Raw genomic sequence first — 17,734 nt, 5'->3', positions numbered from 1 at the left:
GTATATTTGTTTTGTGAAATAATTTGAAAGAGTGTTTTTTTTATGTGAGATAAAAATAATGAATGAGTGTAAGTATATTAATTATTTTAGAAAATATGTGTTATTTAATTTATTTTTTTTGATAAAATTTTTATTTTAATCAAATTATTTAATTATTTTAATTTATAAATATTTTTTTAATTACTTGTTAACTAAAACTCAACAGGTAAGTCGAACCATGTGTGAGGTGATCTGAGGCGTCGGGGTTTGAACTCATGACGTCACGGTCACACGTCCAACCTCTGCACCACCAGTCATCCCTTGTGTGTTTCTTTTGGGTTTGGGTTGAGTTGAGTTTAGAGAGTTTTGATGTGTATTGATTTGATGGATGATAAATAAAATAATATACATGTGTATTAAATTTAATTAATAAAATTTATATTGTATGATTTGATTATGAATTTATATTATACCCAACATATATATGTATTTAAATTATTATTTATTTGTATTATAAAAAAATTATTTTTTACAAAATGATATATATATTGTATATATATTTTTACCCTATAATTATATTAAATATTAAATTATATTTTAATTTTTTTTTTTAAAAAAAACTGCAAGTCAGACATGTCTGGGCAGTGGACAACTCCTGTGTTGGGTTGAAGAAACACACTCATATGATATTTTATATGTTAGATCAATGTAAATCTTTGGTCCTGGATCCGGTCAAATTAGCCATAAAGATAATCAAATTAAATATGTCAAGGACCAAGTAATGCCGAGGGGTCTACCGAGGAGCGCTTGGGAGAGAGTATTGTCGAGAAGAATGAAAAGGAGCACCGAGGAAGGGCCTGCGGTGCGCAAACACGGAAAGGTTAGCGAAGATCCTTCAAGACATTCTGGAACACCCTGAAATGTTTCGGAACCGTCCGACTATAAGAGTTTTATTTACTTTTTTAGTATTGATTTTTTAATATTAATCAACATACCAAAACATAGTATAAATTAAGAAAAAATTGCCAAAAATACTTTTATCAATATCTTATAATACTAATAGAAGGATATTTGTAAAAAAAAATTATACAAATATAAAAATATTTTTAATGTTAAACACAATGATGAAAAAAAATAAATGTGACACGAACGAAAAGAGTACTAAACAAACAAACTAAAAAATATATATATTACAAATTTGAAAAAAAAAAACTAATAAAAAAATACACAACCTAAAATTTTCAATGTAAACGGAACATTTACAGGTGTGTTTATTTGTGAAATTTAATTTTTGATTTCACTGTTTAATTTTTTTTTTCAAAAAATATCAAATTAAACACATATTTTTTATTTATTATACTTTCCTATTATATAATAAGGATACCATTTTTGGTCCACTACTCCACGTAGAAGGAATAAGGTAGAAATAAGTAAAATACCTTTAAGAGTATGTGTGTGATATAAAGATAACGATATTTGTATAATATATGTAAATTGTAAGGATATTTATAATGTTAGATAGAAATACAGTTAATTAAAAAAATATATATAATTTATTATAAAACAGACTAAAATAAAAAAATAAATACTTTATTACTAGACTAAATGAATATTTAAATTAAAATTAAAATCAAAACCAAATCCAAAATCATAAACATAAACATATGGACCCGTATATATTTAGAGCAGTCAGCATCTGACTACTACTTTATTAAAAAATTTAGAGAGAGCCGCCAAAAAACATTAGGATAAAGGCAAAATAAAGCATTTAAGATAAAAGGGTAAAGCCGTAAAGGCAAGTTGAGAATGACCCTTGAAAATGAAATATATAATAAAAAATTTAAAATACACCCTCAGAAGATTTCGGAATATTGGGAAAAGACAAAATTCGACAGATAATTTTCAGACACCAAAAAAAAAAAAAAAACGAAAGAGTTCCACCCAATCCCGGATCCTATCGATAATTCGCCCCCGAAAAATTTCTATCATTAGGTCAATCTTGCTTTCCCAATCTCAAATCTTCTGCAGGTATGGCGCAATTTATTGTAGTTTTTTCCCCTTTATGTGGGAGGTGATTTGTGCGAGTAATTGAAAATTTGAAGAAAATTTCTAGGGTTTGCTTGCCGTTTAGTGTTTGTTGTATGCATTAATAGCTGAATAACGTGTTTGATTTATGTGAATTATTTTTTATTTATATGGTTAATTGATGGAAATTAATATGTAATCACTTTTAGATCGTTATTTATTTTGATGAGTATAGAATGTTTGTTGACTGGAATTTGATCGAAAGAATGTGCATGTATTTGTTTTACCAGGAGATAGAGTTTCAGCATAGTTGGGCATTGATGGAGTTAATGTTTAGGTGTTTTTCCTGCAGTTGGTAGTAGCTAACGAAAGTGTAATTTTTTTTTATTTATAGTTAGTAGGAGGCGAATTCGATTGAAAATCCTAAATCATGTATACATCTGAAGCTGCCTCCACTGTCCGAGGTGGTCTAGCAACAGATAATGGAGATTCAATTGTTTCACTTGATCAAGTTCCGAGGTGGAGTGATTCGGAGGCTAGGCACTCCTTCGATCATGAGGATTCAGCTCTCCATAATTTGGATTTCCAAGACCCGTTGGCATCTACATCTGAAGGAGGGAGTAGTGGGAATGGGATGGTGTCTAAATTTCCTGTAGATTATGAAATCAACTCAAAGATATATCTGTGGAGGGGAAATCCTTGGAATCTTGAGGTTGATGCTGTAGTCAACTCAACAAATGAGGTAAATTGTCCGTTTGTTGTAATCACCATGCAAAGAAAATATGTTTATGGATGGGAAGTGCACATTCCAATGGTTCTTGCAAATGCTAGCATGATTGCTACATTTCTTCTCTTGGCTATTTCGAGTTTCCTTATATAGATATGGAATTATTATAATTTGCAACCTATCTTGCTTTCTTGTTTTCATGGAAATTTTGATCGGTTTAAAGATGCTGATTATTTAGTTCATTTACCTAAGCCCTGTTTTTGGTATCGTAATTTTCTGCTATGTTTCCTGGCGTTGAAATAAATGAGCTCTCTCTGTTCAAGCATAACATTTCTTGTAATTTGTATTTCCATGGGTGAGTTCTGGGATTATTCTTCTTGCTTGAATGGTTGTAGATGCACCTAGAATTGAATCGGGAGTTTGCAACTAGCCATGTTTTGGTTGGAAAATATACATTTTTCACCATTTATTTATATTAGCTGCCTGTGTTTTCTTGCTACGTATGCTATATCTAACCAATGTTGGGAGTTTCTATCTCCTGCTAGATAATGTGAATCAGTTAAGGATTCTTTATAATTTAAACTCCTGTTAGAAAATATTATTCAGTTAATTATTTAGAACTTGTGTTCATTTTTTACTTTATGTTCAAGTAACTGAATAAAGTCCTTCTAATCCAGACTGTTGTTCTTTTCGTACTTCATAATTCAGTATGGCTTATTGTCAAGAAGGTGATATATCTTTTGTTGACTGTTGGTTGACAGAATTTAGATGAAGCACACAGTAGCCCTGGTTTGCATGCTGCAGCAGGACCTGATCTTGCAGAAGAATGTGCAACATTGGTATGCATTATCACTAGAATATGCTAAGTTGTATTTCATCATAATGCTCACTTGGATGAATCATGTTTCATCATAATGCTCACTTGGATGAATCATGGTTTCACAGAATAAAATCCACAATTTTCTTAATATCTTGGAATGCACTGAAGTCTAGATAATTTCAGTATCGCATGTTACATGCGACCTAGATCATCTGAGATCGATGGAACTAATGGAGGTAGATCTGAAATAACTATGAAAGTTGAAATTTGACTGAAAACAGAAAAAGGAAAGGCAGACCCAAGAACTCTTTGAAAATTTACTATAAACCAATCAAAATGGTAACTATCATCCTGATTATTATAAACAGAAGACCAAGCTTGGTGTAGGGCTATGATCTTTAACCGATTGCGGCCCATGGGATGAAATGGCTGTATTGTCCTGAAGAACTCTTACTCCCTTCCCCTGGTCATTTTCATTCAGTTAAGTCAAATGAACTAGGGTTCACACTTCCTGGAGAGTGCTTAGGCAGTTCCAAGATGATAAAGTCTCCCTCTTTTGTACCGTTCTGATGTTAATCTTGATGAATAATAGAAATCTTTAGAAGTCCTCAAACCAAACACAAAGAGATTTTGAAATTTTAACTAAGTTAACGGTGTGCAAGTGATGGTCATTGGAGGTAACATCAGCTAGCTTGCATGGATTCAAATATAAAGAAGATCCATACATCTAACCTACCTAAAAAAGATGTTAATTAACTTCCGCATCAAATGGTTATTATTGTTGGTACAATTTTATTCAGAATTCATGGAGATATGGGTGGGGTTCTGACAATTACACTCTAGTAGTTGGCACTTGGATCATCGAGTAATTTAGGTGGTCTGTGGGGATATTGAAAGAAGGTATTTTTTATTTTATTTTATTTTTCTTCCATAAATGTGGCACCTAATAGGCAGTCAATTAGGTACTCTAGATACCTTAAAGTCGTGGAACATATACTTGACCTTATTATAGAATTAAAGTAATTTGGTATATGTGAAAATTTCAAGTTGTGGGGCGGAAAGAAAGGCTGATTGCTTCATAAACGATTGATATGCTTGTTGAATAACAGGGTGGATGCAGAACTGGAATGGCTAAGGTGACTAAAGCTTATGACCTTCCAGCGAGGTATTATGTCACTATTAGTTTCTGCACTTCCAAGCACGCGTATTAGAGATTGTACTAACATTAAAATCAATAGTGCTTCTTTATAATTGTCCAACCAAAATGTTTCTCTTTTGCAGTTGATTTAACATGCCATCAGAACACTCAAAGGAAACTCGTGTTCGATCTATATTAAGCAATAGTTTCTAATGCATGTGGATTTTCTTGTAATTTACAGGAGGATTATGCATACTGTTGGTCCTAAGTATGCTGTGAAATATCATACAGCTGCAGAAAATGCCTTGAGTCATTGCTATAGATCGTGCCTTGAACTTCTCATCGACCATGGCCTTCAGAGGTTGTTCAATACCATGACATTGAATCCAGTGATATTTTCTTCCTTTTTCATGGATCAATTCACTAAATACTTGAGTTCAATGAAAATGTGAATGCAGCATTGCAACAGGCTGCGTATACACAGAAGCCAAGAATTATCCCAGAGAACCAGCTGCTCATGTGGCAATAAGTAAGCAATGTTCTTATTTTTCATGTTAGTCTATGTACTTCATTTATTATTTTTTGGCGAATTCCCTTTTTCCTGTTTGAGAAACAAAGAAGTATATGTGTGTATCATGTTTTACCAGTCGTTATATGATTTTTCTGGCCTCAAGTTAATTTATATTGTTTGGTTAGGAACTGTAAGACGATTTCTTGAGAAACAGAAGGACAAAATACACGCTGTTGTATTTTGTACCACAACAGCATCAGATACAGAAATATATAAAAGGTTTGATCGATAACCTATTCTACCAGCATCTATACATCATGTGTAACTGGCACAGGTATGTTCTTGGTTTGCATGAATTTCATTATGCTTTGATATGATGTCTATATGTTGCTTCTCGTTGTAGACTCCTTCCATTGTACTTTCCGAGGGATAAACTTGAGGAGCATATAGCTATTTCGAAACTTCCTGCTGATGTTGGTGATGAAAATGGTGAGACAGTCATTGATGAACGCAAAATCAGAATAAAGCCTTTACCCAACTTGAAGGCAACAGCGCCAAGCTCTCCCCAAACCTGCACTGAGCTTCCTGTCAGTGAACTTAAGTTGACTCGACGGTTTGTACCCTACTCTTTTCTGAACTGTGAGTCCAATATACACAAACCAACCCCCTCTCCTTTATTCGAATGAAATCCAAAGAATGAGTCGAGTTTTCTAGTCTAATGCAATCATCTTTTCATTGTGTAGTTGTGTGTGTCACCAGTAGTTCTCTGAGTTTATGCAATTTTATATGCCGGCGGTTTTATGGCTTGAAATTAGACTCCATGAACTTGCTTTAGGCCTTGAAAATTACAGAAAAAAGGATTCTTTTTATTTATTATTATTTTTTTTTCTGGACTATTTGCTGTTTGATTATTTCGAAAACTAAACTCAAATGGAAAAAGATGGTCATTCTGATTCAGTTGATAGAGTGCTTGCTCAAGAGCATATCTTTCTATGGTATGATTTGTAAACAATTAGTTAGCTTGTTTTCAGTTTAAAAAGATTACCCCTGGCCAGGTACCAGGATTCTTTTTGTTTGGAAAACTTGATGTATAATTATACGGGGTTTATGTTCAATTGTGTAATTATAACAGGAACTCAGCGTATTTGGAATCGTATCTGGATCCGGTATTTATGTCCTTGATCAAAAATCCAGATCAGAGACGCAGAGAACAGTGGGAAAAAGCTGCTCAGGCACAAAACGGCTGGAATTATGCTAAAGTACTTGGATATGGAGACCTTGGGGTTCCTCCTTTATCTGCTGCCGAAGAATATTCACTCCATTCTAGATATCTCACCAAAGCAAATTCACTCAATCTTTCTGACATTGCTGAAATGAAAATTGTGTAAGTTAATTTGAACTGTTCACTTCACACAACACATCACCAGCGGCGTACAAATCATAATTAGTACACCTTTCTTCGTTTTCAGTTACCGTGGCGGGGTTGATAATGAAGGTCGCCCAGTCATGGTAATTGTTGGAGCTCATTTTCTTCTAAGATGCCTCGATCTAGAGCGATTTGTGCTGTACGTGGTAAAGGTAAATTTTACAGCTGCTTCCATTTTAATTTCACGGCTCTTTAAGGTTTAACCATACATAAAAAGTTCGATTAACCCATGTGTGTTTCATTTTCAGGAATTCGAGCCCTTGATTCAGAAGCCTTACTCGATAGCTTATTTCCACTCCGCAGCATCCTTGCAGATGTGTGTATTCTCTCTTTGCCATATTTTTTCGCTATCATCATTATTTGGTTTCAAATCGATCATTCTGCCATGGCACATCTCTTATCACTAACTCAGGATGCATTTTATCTTTCTTTTGTGCCGTATAACAAATTCCTTAACAGGCAACCCGATCTGGGGTGGATGAAGAGATTAGAGCAAATTCTTGGCCGGAAACACCAGCGCAATTTACATGTATGTTTATTACACACAAACACATATCTAACCATTGTAGCTATGCAGTTAGTAACTCTTCTGCTCTGTTCTGCGCTACAGGCAATTTACGTCCTCCATCCAACTTTTGGCCTGAAAGCTGCAATATTTGCAATGCAATTGTTTGTCGACAATGTGGTATGATACCCTTGATCTCAGCACATTTCCCATCATTTTCCAATAGAATAGATCCAATTCTCTCGAAAATTGTATAATAAAATCGCAAACTAACTTTCAGGTGTGGAAGAAAGTGGTCTACATGGAACGTCTCTTGCAGCTATTCAAATATATCCCCCGCGAACAGCTGAGCATTCCTGATTTTGTTTTCCAGTGAGTTTCTTCTCCGACTTCCCTTATACTTCTATGCCGTAATCTTGATTCTAATTCAGAACACATTATCAAGCACTTCTGCATATTCGATGAAACTGTGATCTGATCAATACAGGCATGACTTAGAAGTGAATGGCGGCAAGGGAGCCATAGTCGATCCAAGAACAAATTATGTCTGCCAGAAAGCGTAGCTGAGCTCGGCATCGTCATTCTTTTAGTTCTATTCATTTTTTGGCCTCTGTAAACCATCTTCTTAGTGTATGTTCATATGCCCTACTTCACATTTTCACGAAGAAATTTGTGTAATAAGGATTCATATTCTTTTTTCTCTTTGTACAAATAGAAGTTTGAAAGAACACTCTCCTTAGTCCTTTCTTTGAGCATAGTGTAACGTGCCCGGAAGCTGATATGCCTAGCGCTTAGGCCACACCCGCGCTGAGGCTCAGACCACACCCGCGCTGAGGCTCAGACCAGTCGTCTCCTGTGCGCAACACGTCCAGGATATACTATACAGTATTGGAGAATTATGCGGAATATGTACCTACACTAAGCTATATACCGTCAATAAGCCGTACATGACAAGGTCTCGTACATATGGGACGGACTATGCCCGAGAACTTGGGGCATGAATGTCAGTCTGTGACAATATCCCCTACTTCAAGGGCATGCGATGCTATACGAGTGCATTGATGTTGTTTCTTGCACCTTGAGTATGCCTTCAGACATTAGTCTGTCAATCCTTTTTTGTATACCCCCACCCTTTGTGCTCACCAACCCACATGCGACCCATTCCGCTACGCATCTCCGCACACCGTCCGGGATATTCTTTGCTGCGGCTTGTGTGATTTTCACCCGAAGATCGTCCTTAACGTGGTTTTTTCCCCACGAACAAAGTTCGGCCCTTTTGGCCCTTTAGCAACGTCGAGCATACCTCCCACCTTGGGATGTCCAGTTACCTTAGGACATGCTCTTTCTTAACGTGGTCGGCAATGTCGAGTGTACCCCCACTCTGGTGTACCCTCTCTTTGGAATGTCCAGTTTCCTTAGAACATGCTCGTTCTTGACGTGCCACCGACATGCTCCTGGAACAATGCCCCACTTTGTCGCTTTGTTCAACCACCACCATCAAGGTCTGTTCTGATATAATATGTAACGTGCCCGGAAGTTAACACGCCCAACGCCTAGGCCACGCTCAGCCGTCCTATGTGCGCTACAAGTCCGTGATATACCATACAGATTGGGAGAATTATGCAGAATACGTACCTGTACTAAGATATATATCGTCAATAAACCTTACAGGACAGGGCTCACACACATAGGACAAAATATGAGAACTTCGGCAGGAATGTAACCGGTGACAACAGGCTCAAATGAATTTTAAGATTATAAACGTGCCGATGCAATTGTGCTTGATTACATTTAGATAGATGACATAATTAAGTGGTGTATGTTTACAATCAAGCTTTATATATTTTACTTTAACCGATTTTACATAATAATTAAAAGAAAAAAAAAATTTTGTTTTTTTTACTAAAATGTACTGTGAATATTATATATTGGGCTCAAAAAACAAATCCAATTTTGTAAGGTCTCAAAAAGTAAAATATACTCCCTTCGTTTCACGTCCCTATTTTCTATTTTCGTCTGTCCCACGTAATTTTTCTTTTTTATTTTTGGAAATATAATTATGCACTTTAATCGTATTTTAAATTTTAAATTTTATAATTTTCTTAATTTTAATTAAACTATTTACTTATGTTAATCTTAATCTATAATTATTTTTACTAAATAATAATTATTTTTACTAATATACTTTTTAATTACTTACTAATTATACTTTACCTAAATTATCGTGTCAACGGTAATACACCCACATTACATGGGACGGAGGGAGTAATAAATAAACTGCTAATCATCAATCATTGTGTTTTCTTTTGGATTTTTTTTTTTTTCACCGCACCATCTTACCCATAACAAACTATTCAAAAAATTATGATTCTAAAATTTCATTTTTTGATTTTACGTTGCTGTTTTGTGTTAATTTTTGCGAAAAACTGTGAATATAATGTGAGAATCTCTTTAATTTTTTATTTTGTCTAATTTTCGCGATCCTTAAATATATAATTACTTTATATATATATATATATACAATGTATGTGTTTGAATTAGAACAATTCCATTGAATTTATGTGGATATAAGCAAAGTTCTAAATAGATTACTCGAAGATTTGAATGTGTGCCAATTGAACAAAAACCATCAAATCTCATTATTATCATATATTTTATGGTCAATAATAAATCAAGCTAATTTTGTAATTTTGCTGTTCATCTGTGAGGAGTAATTAATTTTGTCTCAAAGAAAAAAATAATAATTAAATACAATGCTAGAATGTTCAATGTTCTGATTATTTAATAACAATATTTTTAAATAAATGGATTGAGAAGAGTAAAACTTTAAATTAGAATAATTATTTGAGTTGAAATAACGCAACAAACAATGAAACATCCATGATCTAAAGGTTCTAACAATCCTATGCAAAACAAGAAGTGGGGAAAAAATATATAGAAATGCCAAATTATTGTGTCAAACTTTGTGGGCACGATGATAACAGTATATAAATTGATATTTTTTGTATATATACGAAAATATCCATATCATTTTGATATTCTATATATCGGTATATATCTATCATATTTAATGTTTGATACGATATCGATATAACAAAAATACCATACCAAATTTTTTTATACAATATATAATATGTAGTATGAATTCTACTTTGGTTTTTAATTTCTTTTGTGCGTACTCTCTGTGTCAACTCCAAAAGGAAATATTTACTTTTTATACGAAGTTTAATAAATATTATAATTTAATAATAGATAGTGATAGTGTTAAAGATAATGAGGGTATTCACGTAAATTATTATGCTATAGTTTGAATTGGCTTAAAAAAATAAATTGAATTTTATATCTAAATTTTTTTTGAATATACTTTCTCCATCCCGGCAAAGATGAATTTTTTTTTTTTGTAAGTTATGATATTATTTTATTATTTTTTATATAAGTATTATTATTAGTATTTTAGTAGGATTATATCTCATAAAATATCTGTAATATTATTTTTTAGATAATAAAATTTTATATATACAAATAAATAAAAATATATATATATTTATTATAATTAACGTAAAATTAATTTTATAAAAAATGAAAATTTTTAAATATAGATAAAAAATATATATATATTTATTATTGAGGAGAAACAATAAAAAAGTTTTGAATAGATCTACAAAATTTAATTAAATTAATTTATATTTATTAAATATGTTTAAAATAATAAATTTATTTTAAAAATAGAAAGAGGGTGGACAAAAGTCATTCAATCACATGGAGGAGGAAGTAATAAAATTATTTTTTAAACTGTTAAAATTACCAAATAAAATACGGTAATGTAAATATATTTTAATATAAACTTTATTAATTTATTTAAATTTTTAAAATTATCTAGTCTAACTAAAATATATTTATTAAATTCTATGTATGAATTATATTTAAATTTAAATTTAGATATAATATATAAATATATTTAAAAATATAATTAATTTTATATAAATTTTACTTTACAGTTTATTTTAAAAAATATTATTTAAAAATGATCAAGTTATCTATTAGTATATAATTAAATTTTATATTTTTAAAAATATCTCAATTATTTCTTCTAAATTCTTTATATTTGTATTTATATTTTATTTATTTATTATTTAATTACTATTATTATTAAAGATAAGGTAGTAATTATTTTGAAGTTTTTTCTAAATAAATATTTTTAAAATTCAAAAAGTTTTTTGGACAAAATTAATACAATATAAGGAATAAATATTTTCTTAAAACTATAAGCCAAAAACACTTTCTATAATCTTATCCAAATGAAGCCTATAAATATGATAGGATTTATAATGTGTAATGAGTCTATACATACTAAAAAATGACATGATTATGTTTTCATTTGTCAAATTTCTTCGAATTTTATTAAGGGTGTGTGTTTGGAGGGTTTGTTCAGATTTTTACTATTCATCAAAATTTCTCCTAAAACATCAAATCAAATACTTATTTTTTATATTTTATATTATACTAAAAATCAATTTTACATTCAAAACATCACATCAACGCCTATTTATATCAACATCAATATAATTATTTTAATTCAAATTTTTTACTATTCAAATCTCATCTCAAAATCCAAACCTCCAAACAAACACACTCTTAGAGTAAAAATTTTGAATTTGAATAGTTGTATAATGTGATATAAATAGGCGTTGATGTGATGTTTTGAATGTAAAATTGATTTTTAGTATGATATAAAAAATGAAAAATATGTATTTGATTTGATGTTTTTTGGGGAAAAAAATTGAATGAATAGTATAAATCCAATCTCCCAAAGTGTTTGTTTGGGGGTTTGGATTTTGAGTTGGGATTTGAATAGTAAAAAATTTGAATTTGAATAGTTGTATGATGTGATATAAATAGGTATTGATACGATGTTTTGAATGTAAAATTAATTTTTAGTATAATATAAAAAATGAAAAATAGGTGTTTGATTTGATGTTTTTGGAAGAAAAAATGGGATGAACAGTGGATTGGAAATCCAATCCCCCAAACAAACACACCGTTAATGTACTTTGTATTTCTAAAAATACATACTTCTTCTGCGCCGCGTAATGATATGTTTGTAATTTAGGTAAAAATTAGAGGTATTTTGATATTAGTGTGTGATTACTTTTATTAAAAAAGATACTTTGAAGTGCCACAAACGAAAATAGAAAAAAATACTTTGAATTAGAATGAAAGAAATATTTTTTTTCCTTACAAAATATTTTATAAAAAATAATTTTAAAATCAAATTCAACTTAATTTTTTTCCAACTCAGCACAAAAAAATATATTTAGTAATAAAACATATACTTACTAAAGTCACGAAAAGATTTACAATGTTTGTTCCGTGAAATATAGAAAATTATATAATATATAGATAATATAAAAATAATACTACTTCCGTTCAGCCAGGAACTAATAATATGATTGTATTTGTATTACAAGAGATTAATAGATGCATTTTTATTATTTTCTCTTTATTTGTATTACGATTTGATATAATAATTAATATTTAACGATCAACACAAAAAGCCACTGTATACTTTGTGGCTGGTTGGAGGTAATAAATGTATATAGTCAATTAATTTTCTTGAAAAAAATGTATTAATTTTTTTTTTTTTAATGAAAACAAACCCTTTCATCTAAAAAAAATCAAAGCCAAAGTATGTGTAGTACATATAAAGAAGATGGAATATGTTCAAACCCGACGTTTCACGTCACTTGCTGGACTTGTGACCTGTGAAGTCATAAGTTCAAACCCCAACGCTTCAGGTTATTTGCTGCTAATAATTCGTAACCAGGACTCATTCATTCGTTATTCCTAAACAATGAAAATCCGCAACAACGACAATAACAGTAGTAACAATAATAATCCCAACATTTACAAACCACCACCAGACATAAACAACAAATAACTTCAGACGCCTCCCTCTCCTTCCTTCCTCTCTTTCTGTCTCTACCAACAGACCTCAACTCAACTCAGCTCAACACAATTGCCGGAGCATTACCGTAATGGCACCGTTGCCGCCGCGGCCGTCTCGTCGTCTTCCCCCACCCCATCAAGCTCCTATCCTCCCGCCCAACCTCCACATTCGCCACTCGCACCATCGGAACGACGACGGCGGCGGCGGCAGCTTCAGCGGCACCTCGTCGCCTGCCGCGTCCGCCTCCGCCTCTCGCCCCGTTCCGTCTCGTCAATCCCGAATTCCAAACGTGTCCCGTTGCTCTCATTATCCCGCCCAGCGTCTGAAGATCCTCGCTCACCTCGTGCCTCGACAGCGAAATCAGACCCGGAAGGATATCCCTTTGGAAGTCCCTCCGCTGCCTTCCTCGCCTCGACTGACCTCTCCGGCACCGACTCGCCAATGCGGTGTTGTTCAATCCCGTCTCGTCGACGTCCATCTCGACTTTGGGAGCGAAGGGCGTCGGCATGTAGTCTGCTTCTCTCGTTTCCGGTATTCGCAATGTCATCGTCTCGAATTCGTCTATGAATCTTGATTCATTCCTTGTCGTCCTGCCATGCTCGTCGGGCCATGACGCTACGGCATCGACAAACCAGAGAAATGATTCGTGTAACGACAGATTGACAGACGGAAGGTACCACGACGACATCTCAACTAACATTTCTGCTGTATTTGTAGAAATCTCATCCTTTGTTTGTGCGATTTTGGTTTCTAAAGACAGCACCTGTAAGTCGTTCGGAACGTTCCGTTTGATGAATCCGTTATCATCATCGTCGTTGTCACTCTCCATGGACGCTGGAGCTTCGAGGTCTATATCCAACGGCACCTTAATACCGACACTTTCTCTACCAGACTCGGCTACCTGAAGATCTTCACAATCATTAGCAGAGGAGTTCAAATCAATGAAGTTTCTGACACAGGCACTCTGATCTTGTTTCTCCCTATTATCGACATTCAGTTCATCAGCAGAAACCTGATCAGGTTCGCAGGCTACATTTATGTCGATCATTCTCTCCAATCTTTCACCGACGGCATTCTTCCCTTTAGGCTGGCAATCAAAGTTTTCTGAAGTCGAAGCAATCGATGACAGCTTGTTTTCTGGAACGACTGTTTCAAATATGGGGAACCCAAGAAGCTTCTTCACAGGTCGAGTCTCAGTCTCAACGATCTTTTTTCCTGCACTCTTCGGAGTAAAATGCTGATTGAGATCCCCAGAATTCACATTAACACGACTCGGATTCGGTTTAAGCCATGGCAGTGGTGGAGGATGATCTTCGAGCTTATCTTTTCCATCCTTATTAAGATCTTGCAGAATCACAACCTCGTCTGAAGAGGCTTCATTCAAATTAATCTCAACCACAGGCTTCGATTCAGCTTCACGAGGAAATTTCCCAAAAAGATGATTACCAGATTCAACTGGTAATCTGTTTTGCTTCGGCTTGTTGATTCTCAAACCAGGATTCAAGCTCGAACTAGAATTCGCGTGCCACTTCATAGCAGACGGCTGAAATGGTGTCACATTTTGGGCTAAGTTACTCGTATGCTTCGACCAATATGAGACGCACTGATCCCACGAATTCGCCGAGTACGACGAGCTACAGAAGGGGTGCAAACCAGGCGCCCGAGAATTCAAGGCCCGTGAATGACTACTACCAGGCCGATCATTAGTTCTATTAGAAAATTCTAAACCATGTTGAGCAAGGTCATTGCCCCGATTTTCTCCATGATAACCAGTAGAATATATTCCCGAAGGATGATGAAACTGATTAAGGAAGCCTTGCATCGGACGGGCTTGACCTACCGAACTAATATTACTCCTGCTCGAACCTAAAAGATTGCAAGAACAGAGGTAACCGTAAGAATCACATATAAAACAAGGAAGATTCGATTGCCATATGAATCAATTACGTATGCAAAACTATAAGATACTATCGATTAAATTTCTTTTTGTAACATAACAAAAATTAATTCATTATAAGAAGACTCGTTACCTGCTTCATACGCGTTAGGGAACCTCTCCCCGTCATTAACTTTACTTTCGAAAGATGAATACCACGCATTGGGTTTTGTTGGTTTACTTGTACTTATCGCCGGCTCATATTGTGAAGAACGGCCAAGAAAATCAACAGATAATGCAACCATCGCCTCGTCGATTTGTGCAGGATTGTTTAGATCAGCCATCTTGCAATCAGCTCTAACACCAGCATGGTTATCAAGTAATAACTTTGTATGTCTTTCAGGTTGGCTGCTCGGATTTCCATTACAAGCATAAGCTGATACATTCGACGCTTTGTTCTCCAGAAGCTTCTCCCCTTCTTCTGTGTCTATGTACTCTTCAGCTGGAAGATGAAGATCGAATAGCTTCTTCCTCACCTTTGAGGGCCTTGAATCTGCCGCTTCGCTGTTCTTTGCAGTTGTACCATTCTGAAGCGGGGACTGCGCCGGCTGTGTTGCGTTCCCTTGGATACAACTCATAGGGGATTTCGAAAGCTCGATTTCCGAAGTAGGTGTTCGGCTGTAACTCGAATTTAACAAAGAAAAGCCTGGCATTTGCCATTTTCGGTTATCCTCCAACGGCAATTGAGAACCTTGAAGACTCGACGATGATGCTGGTTCTATCGATGCTCGATGCTTACGTAGTTCTGTCCGTTTGATTTCTTCCATCATGTCCCTCTGAACTCTGTAAAGACGGTGGAGTTCCGAAACCTGCATAGATTAAAAAAAAGAAGGCGAAATTTGATCAAATTAATCAAAATGAATTAATCGAGTAGCTGGATTTCGAAAAAATAATGAACAGAGGTACCTGATTCCTGAAAACTGTCTCATGTTCAAGCATTTTCTGCTTCAATGCCTCCTTTTCACTATGCCCCGGATAACCGTTTATTGAATTCCTCGACAAATATCCGTTGTAATACTGCTCGTTTGTTGCTGCATTATTGTCTCTGTAAAATACGGGCCAGCTACTACTGCTAGAATCCTCATTAAGGTCCCTCATTGAGTAAAATCCCGGTATGTAGCTTCCGCCATGTATTTTTGTTCCCATTCCTGGTGAGGACATTTCATTACCCGATCAACATCAAATTCCAGAACTCAAACAAGAGAACTTCATTCAGCATTGTCGATTATGTGCACAAAAACTAGAAAGATGCCAAATGTGTCGACTACAGAAGAACCAATTTACTAGTTACAGTTCAGTGAAGAATTTTTGCGGGATTACATAACAAAATTTAACAGCAAATCTGTGTATGACATGCCATAATAAGACCATATCGAACGATTCTAATGACTGCTTTCCTTAATTGTTTCGAAACATCAGAAAATCAAACCATAGATTCTTTTCTTGCTTGCAAATTGAGCAACATCATAAGCAGTAAATTCAGGTCGAAAATCGGGTCACATTGTTTATGCAGCATCCGAAACTAGAACATCGAAATAATTGTTTGCAATCAAATCAAACTAACAATTGAGAGATCAGAATGCAAATAAACTAAAGCATCAAACTCAAACAACAGAGAAAAACAATAGCCATTAGAACAAGATCAGAAAAGCCAGGAAAGATATATACAAACATATATATATATATAATATATAGATATGTTTAATCCACAATTGGATTTCTGCAAATAGATCATAAATCAGAAGCAAATCCATAAGATACCATCGGCTAAATCCTAATCGGAAATTGTTCATAAATAAGGATATCTTCACCAGAAAGGCAAATGAACAAAATCAGAAATCTGCAAACCTCAAAAGCACAATTCTGGATGGATATAACTGTGCGTCGCCTAATCAGATAATTAATTAAGAACAGCAGAAGAATAAATTAGATATGAGAAGCATTTTTTTTCTTCCTCTCTCGAAGGTCAGAGTCAAAGGCAAGTAAACCATTAAAAAAAATCAAAATCGAAATCAACAACAGAGACTGGTTTTTTAAAAAAGGAAAAAACAAATGAGAATCAAAAATAAAATTTACCTCAGACCCACATCCTGAAACGACCTATCCTGAAGAACCAAACCCTCAGGGATTGAATCGTCGGAGGGGATATTCAAATTCGGAGGAACTGAGAATCATGTGCAAAAACAAATAAAATCAGAGGCTTTCACACTGCAACAGTGGTCGAATGAAAACCCGAGATAAAGAAAAAAATAATAATAATTGAGAAATACTAATGCCTAATAATTGGAGGAACAAACGACTGGGGGATTTGGTAACTCCATTGACGAACCTCAGATCCTCATCAAAAACTCAAGTAAATTTTGGGAGATTTCGATCTGCTGGGCCACTCTCTCCTCTCTCTCTCTCCCCCCCTCTCGCTCTCTCTCTCTCTTTCTTACTCAAGAAAACTGCTAAAAGAATAAATGGGAAATATATATATTTGAAACAAGAATTTAGCCATTTGCTCCTAATATTCACACACAAACAGAGATAAAAATTAATTAATTTACTACTGCTGGAACAGTGACATGAAATTTCTCAACATCTGGTCTCTTTTTATATTCTTTCTATAATATATATATATATAAATATTTATTTTTTTTCCATTACATATATCTAGGTTTTTGAGTAAATGAAAGAAATTCTTTATCTAGATTCTCCCCCACCCTCCTCGCTTTAGG

At 34.1% G+C, this 17,734-nt stretch overlaps 2 protein-coding genes across 6 annotated transcripts; one reads left to right on the top strand and one right to left on the bottom strand.

Moving 5' to 3' along the window:
• Nucleotides 1–1,851: 1,851 nt before the first annotated feature.
• Nucleotides 1,852–7,886, top strand: LOC127264022 (uncharacterized). 2 transcript variants are annotated; one of them, XM_051293351.1, is made up of 15 exons: nt 1,852–2,007; nt 2,399–2,746; nt 3,493–3,570; nt 4,661–4,716; nt 4,931–5,050; nt 5,148–5,218; nt 5,386–5,479; nt 5,604–5,813; nt 6,333–6,584; nt 6,670–6,778; nt 6,875–6,942; nt 7,086–7,155; nt 7,237–7,311; nt 7,412–7,503; nt 7,619–7,885. In XM_051293351.1, exons 2-15 carry the CDS (start codon nt 2,435–2,437, stop codon nt 7,692–7,694), a joined length of 1,683 nt encoding a protein of 560 aa, XP_051149308.1. In that variant the 5' UTR covers nt 1,852–2,007; nt 2,399–2,434; the 3' UTR covers nt 7,695–7,885. The 2 variants fall into 2 exon arrangements, with proteins under 2 accessions (XP_051149308.1, XP_051149309.1); XM_051293352.1 differs by having other exon boundaries at nt 1,880–2,007; nt 2,295–2,746; nt 7,619–7,886.
• Nucleotides 7,887–12,943: 5,057 nt separating this feature from the next.
• LOC127263822 (uncharacterized) lies at nt 12,944–17,498 on the bottom strand. 4 transcript variants are annotated; one of them, XM_051293059.1, is made up of 5 exons: nt 17,291–17,498; nt 17,091–17,178; nt 15,921–16,162; nt 15,109–15,823; nt 12,944–14,944 (listed from the first exon to the last, which is right to left on the bottom strand). In XM_051293059.1, the coding sequence occupies exons 3-5, from the start codon at nt 16,158–16,160 to the stop codon at nt 13,134–13,136; spliced, it is 2,766 nt and encodes a 921-aa protein (XP_051149016.1). In that variant the 5' UTR covers nt 16,161–16,162; nt 17,091–17,178; nt 17,291–17,498; the 3' UTR covers nt 12,944–13,133. The 4 variants fall into 4 exon arrangements, with proteins under 4 accessions (XP_051149016.1, XP_051149015.1, XP_051149014.1 ...); XM_051293058.1 differs by having other exon boundaries at nt 17,344–17,498; XM_051293057.1 differs by having other exon boundaries at nt 17,091–17,498.
• Nucleotides 17,499–17,734: the final 236 nt, after the last annotated feature.

This window comes from Andrographis paniculata, unplaced genomic scaffold (genome assembly GCF_009805555.1).
Source record: "Andrographis paniculata isolate CXL003 unplaced genomic scaffold, ASM980555v1 Contig69END, whole genome shotgun sequence".
In the NCBI taxonomy this organism is placed as follows: Eukaryota; Viridiplantae; Streptophyta; class Magnoliopsida; order Lamiales; family Acanthaceae; genus Andrographis; species Andrographis paniculata.
This window is presented reverse-complemented; position numbering and strand designations above follow the sequence as displayed.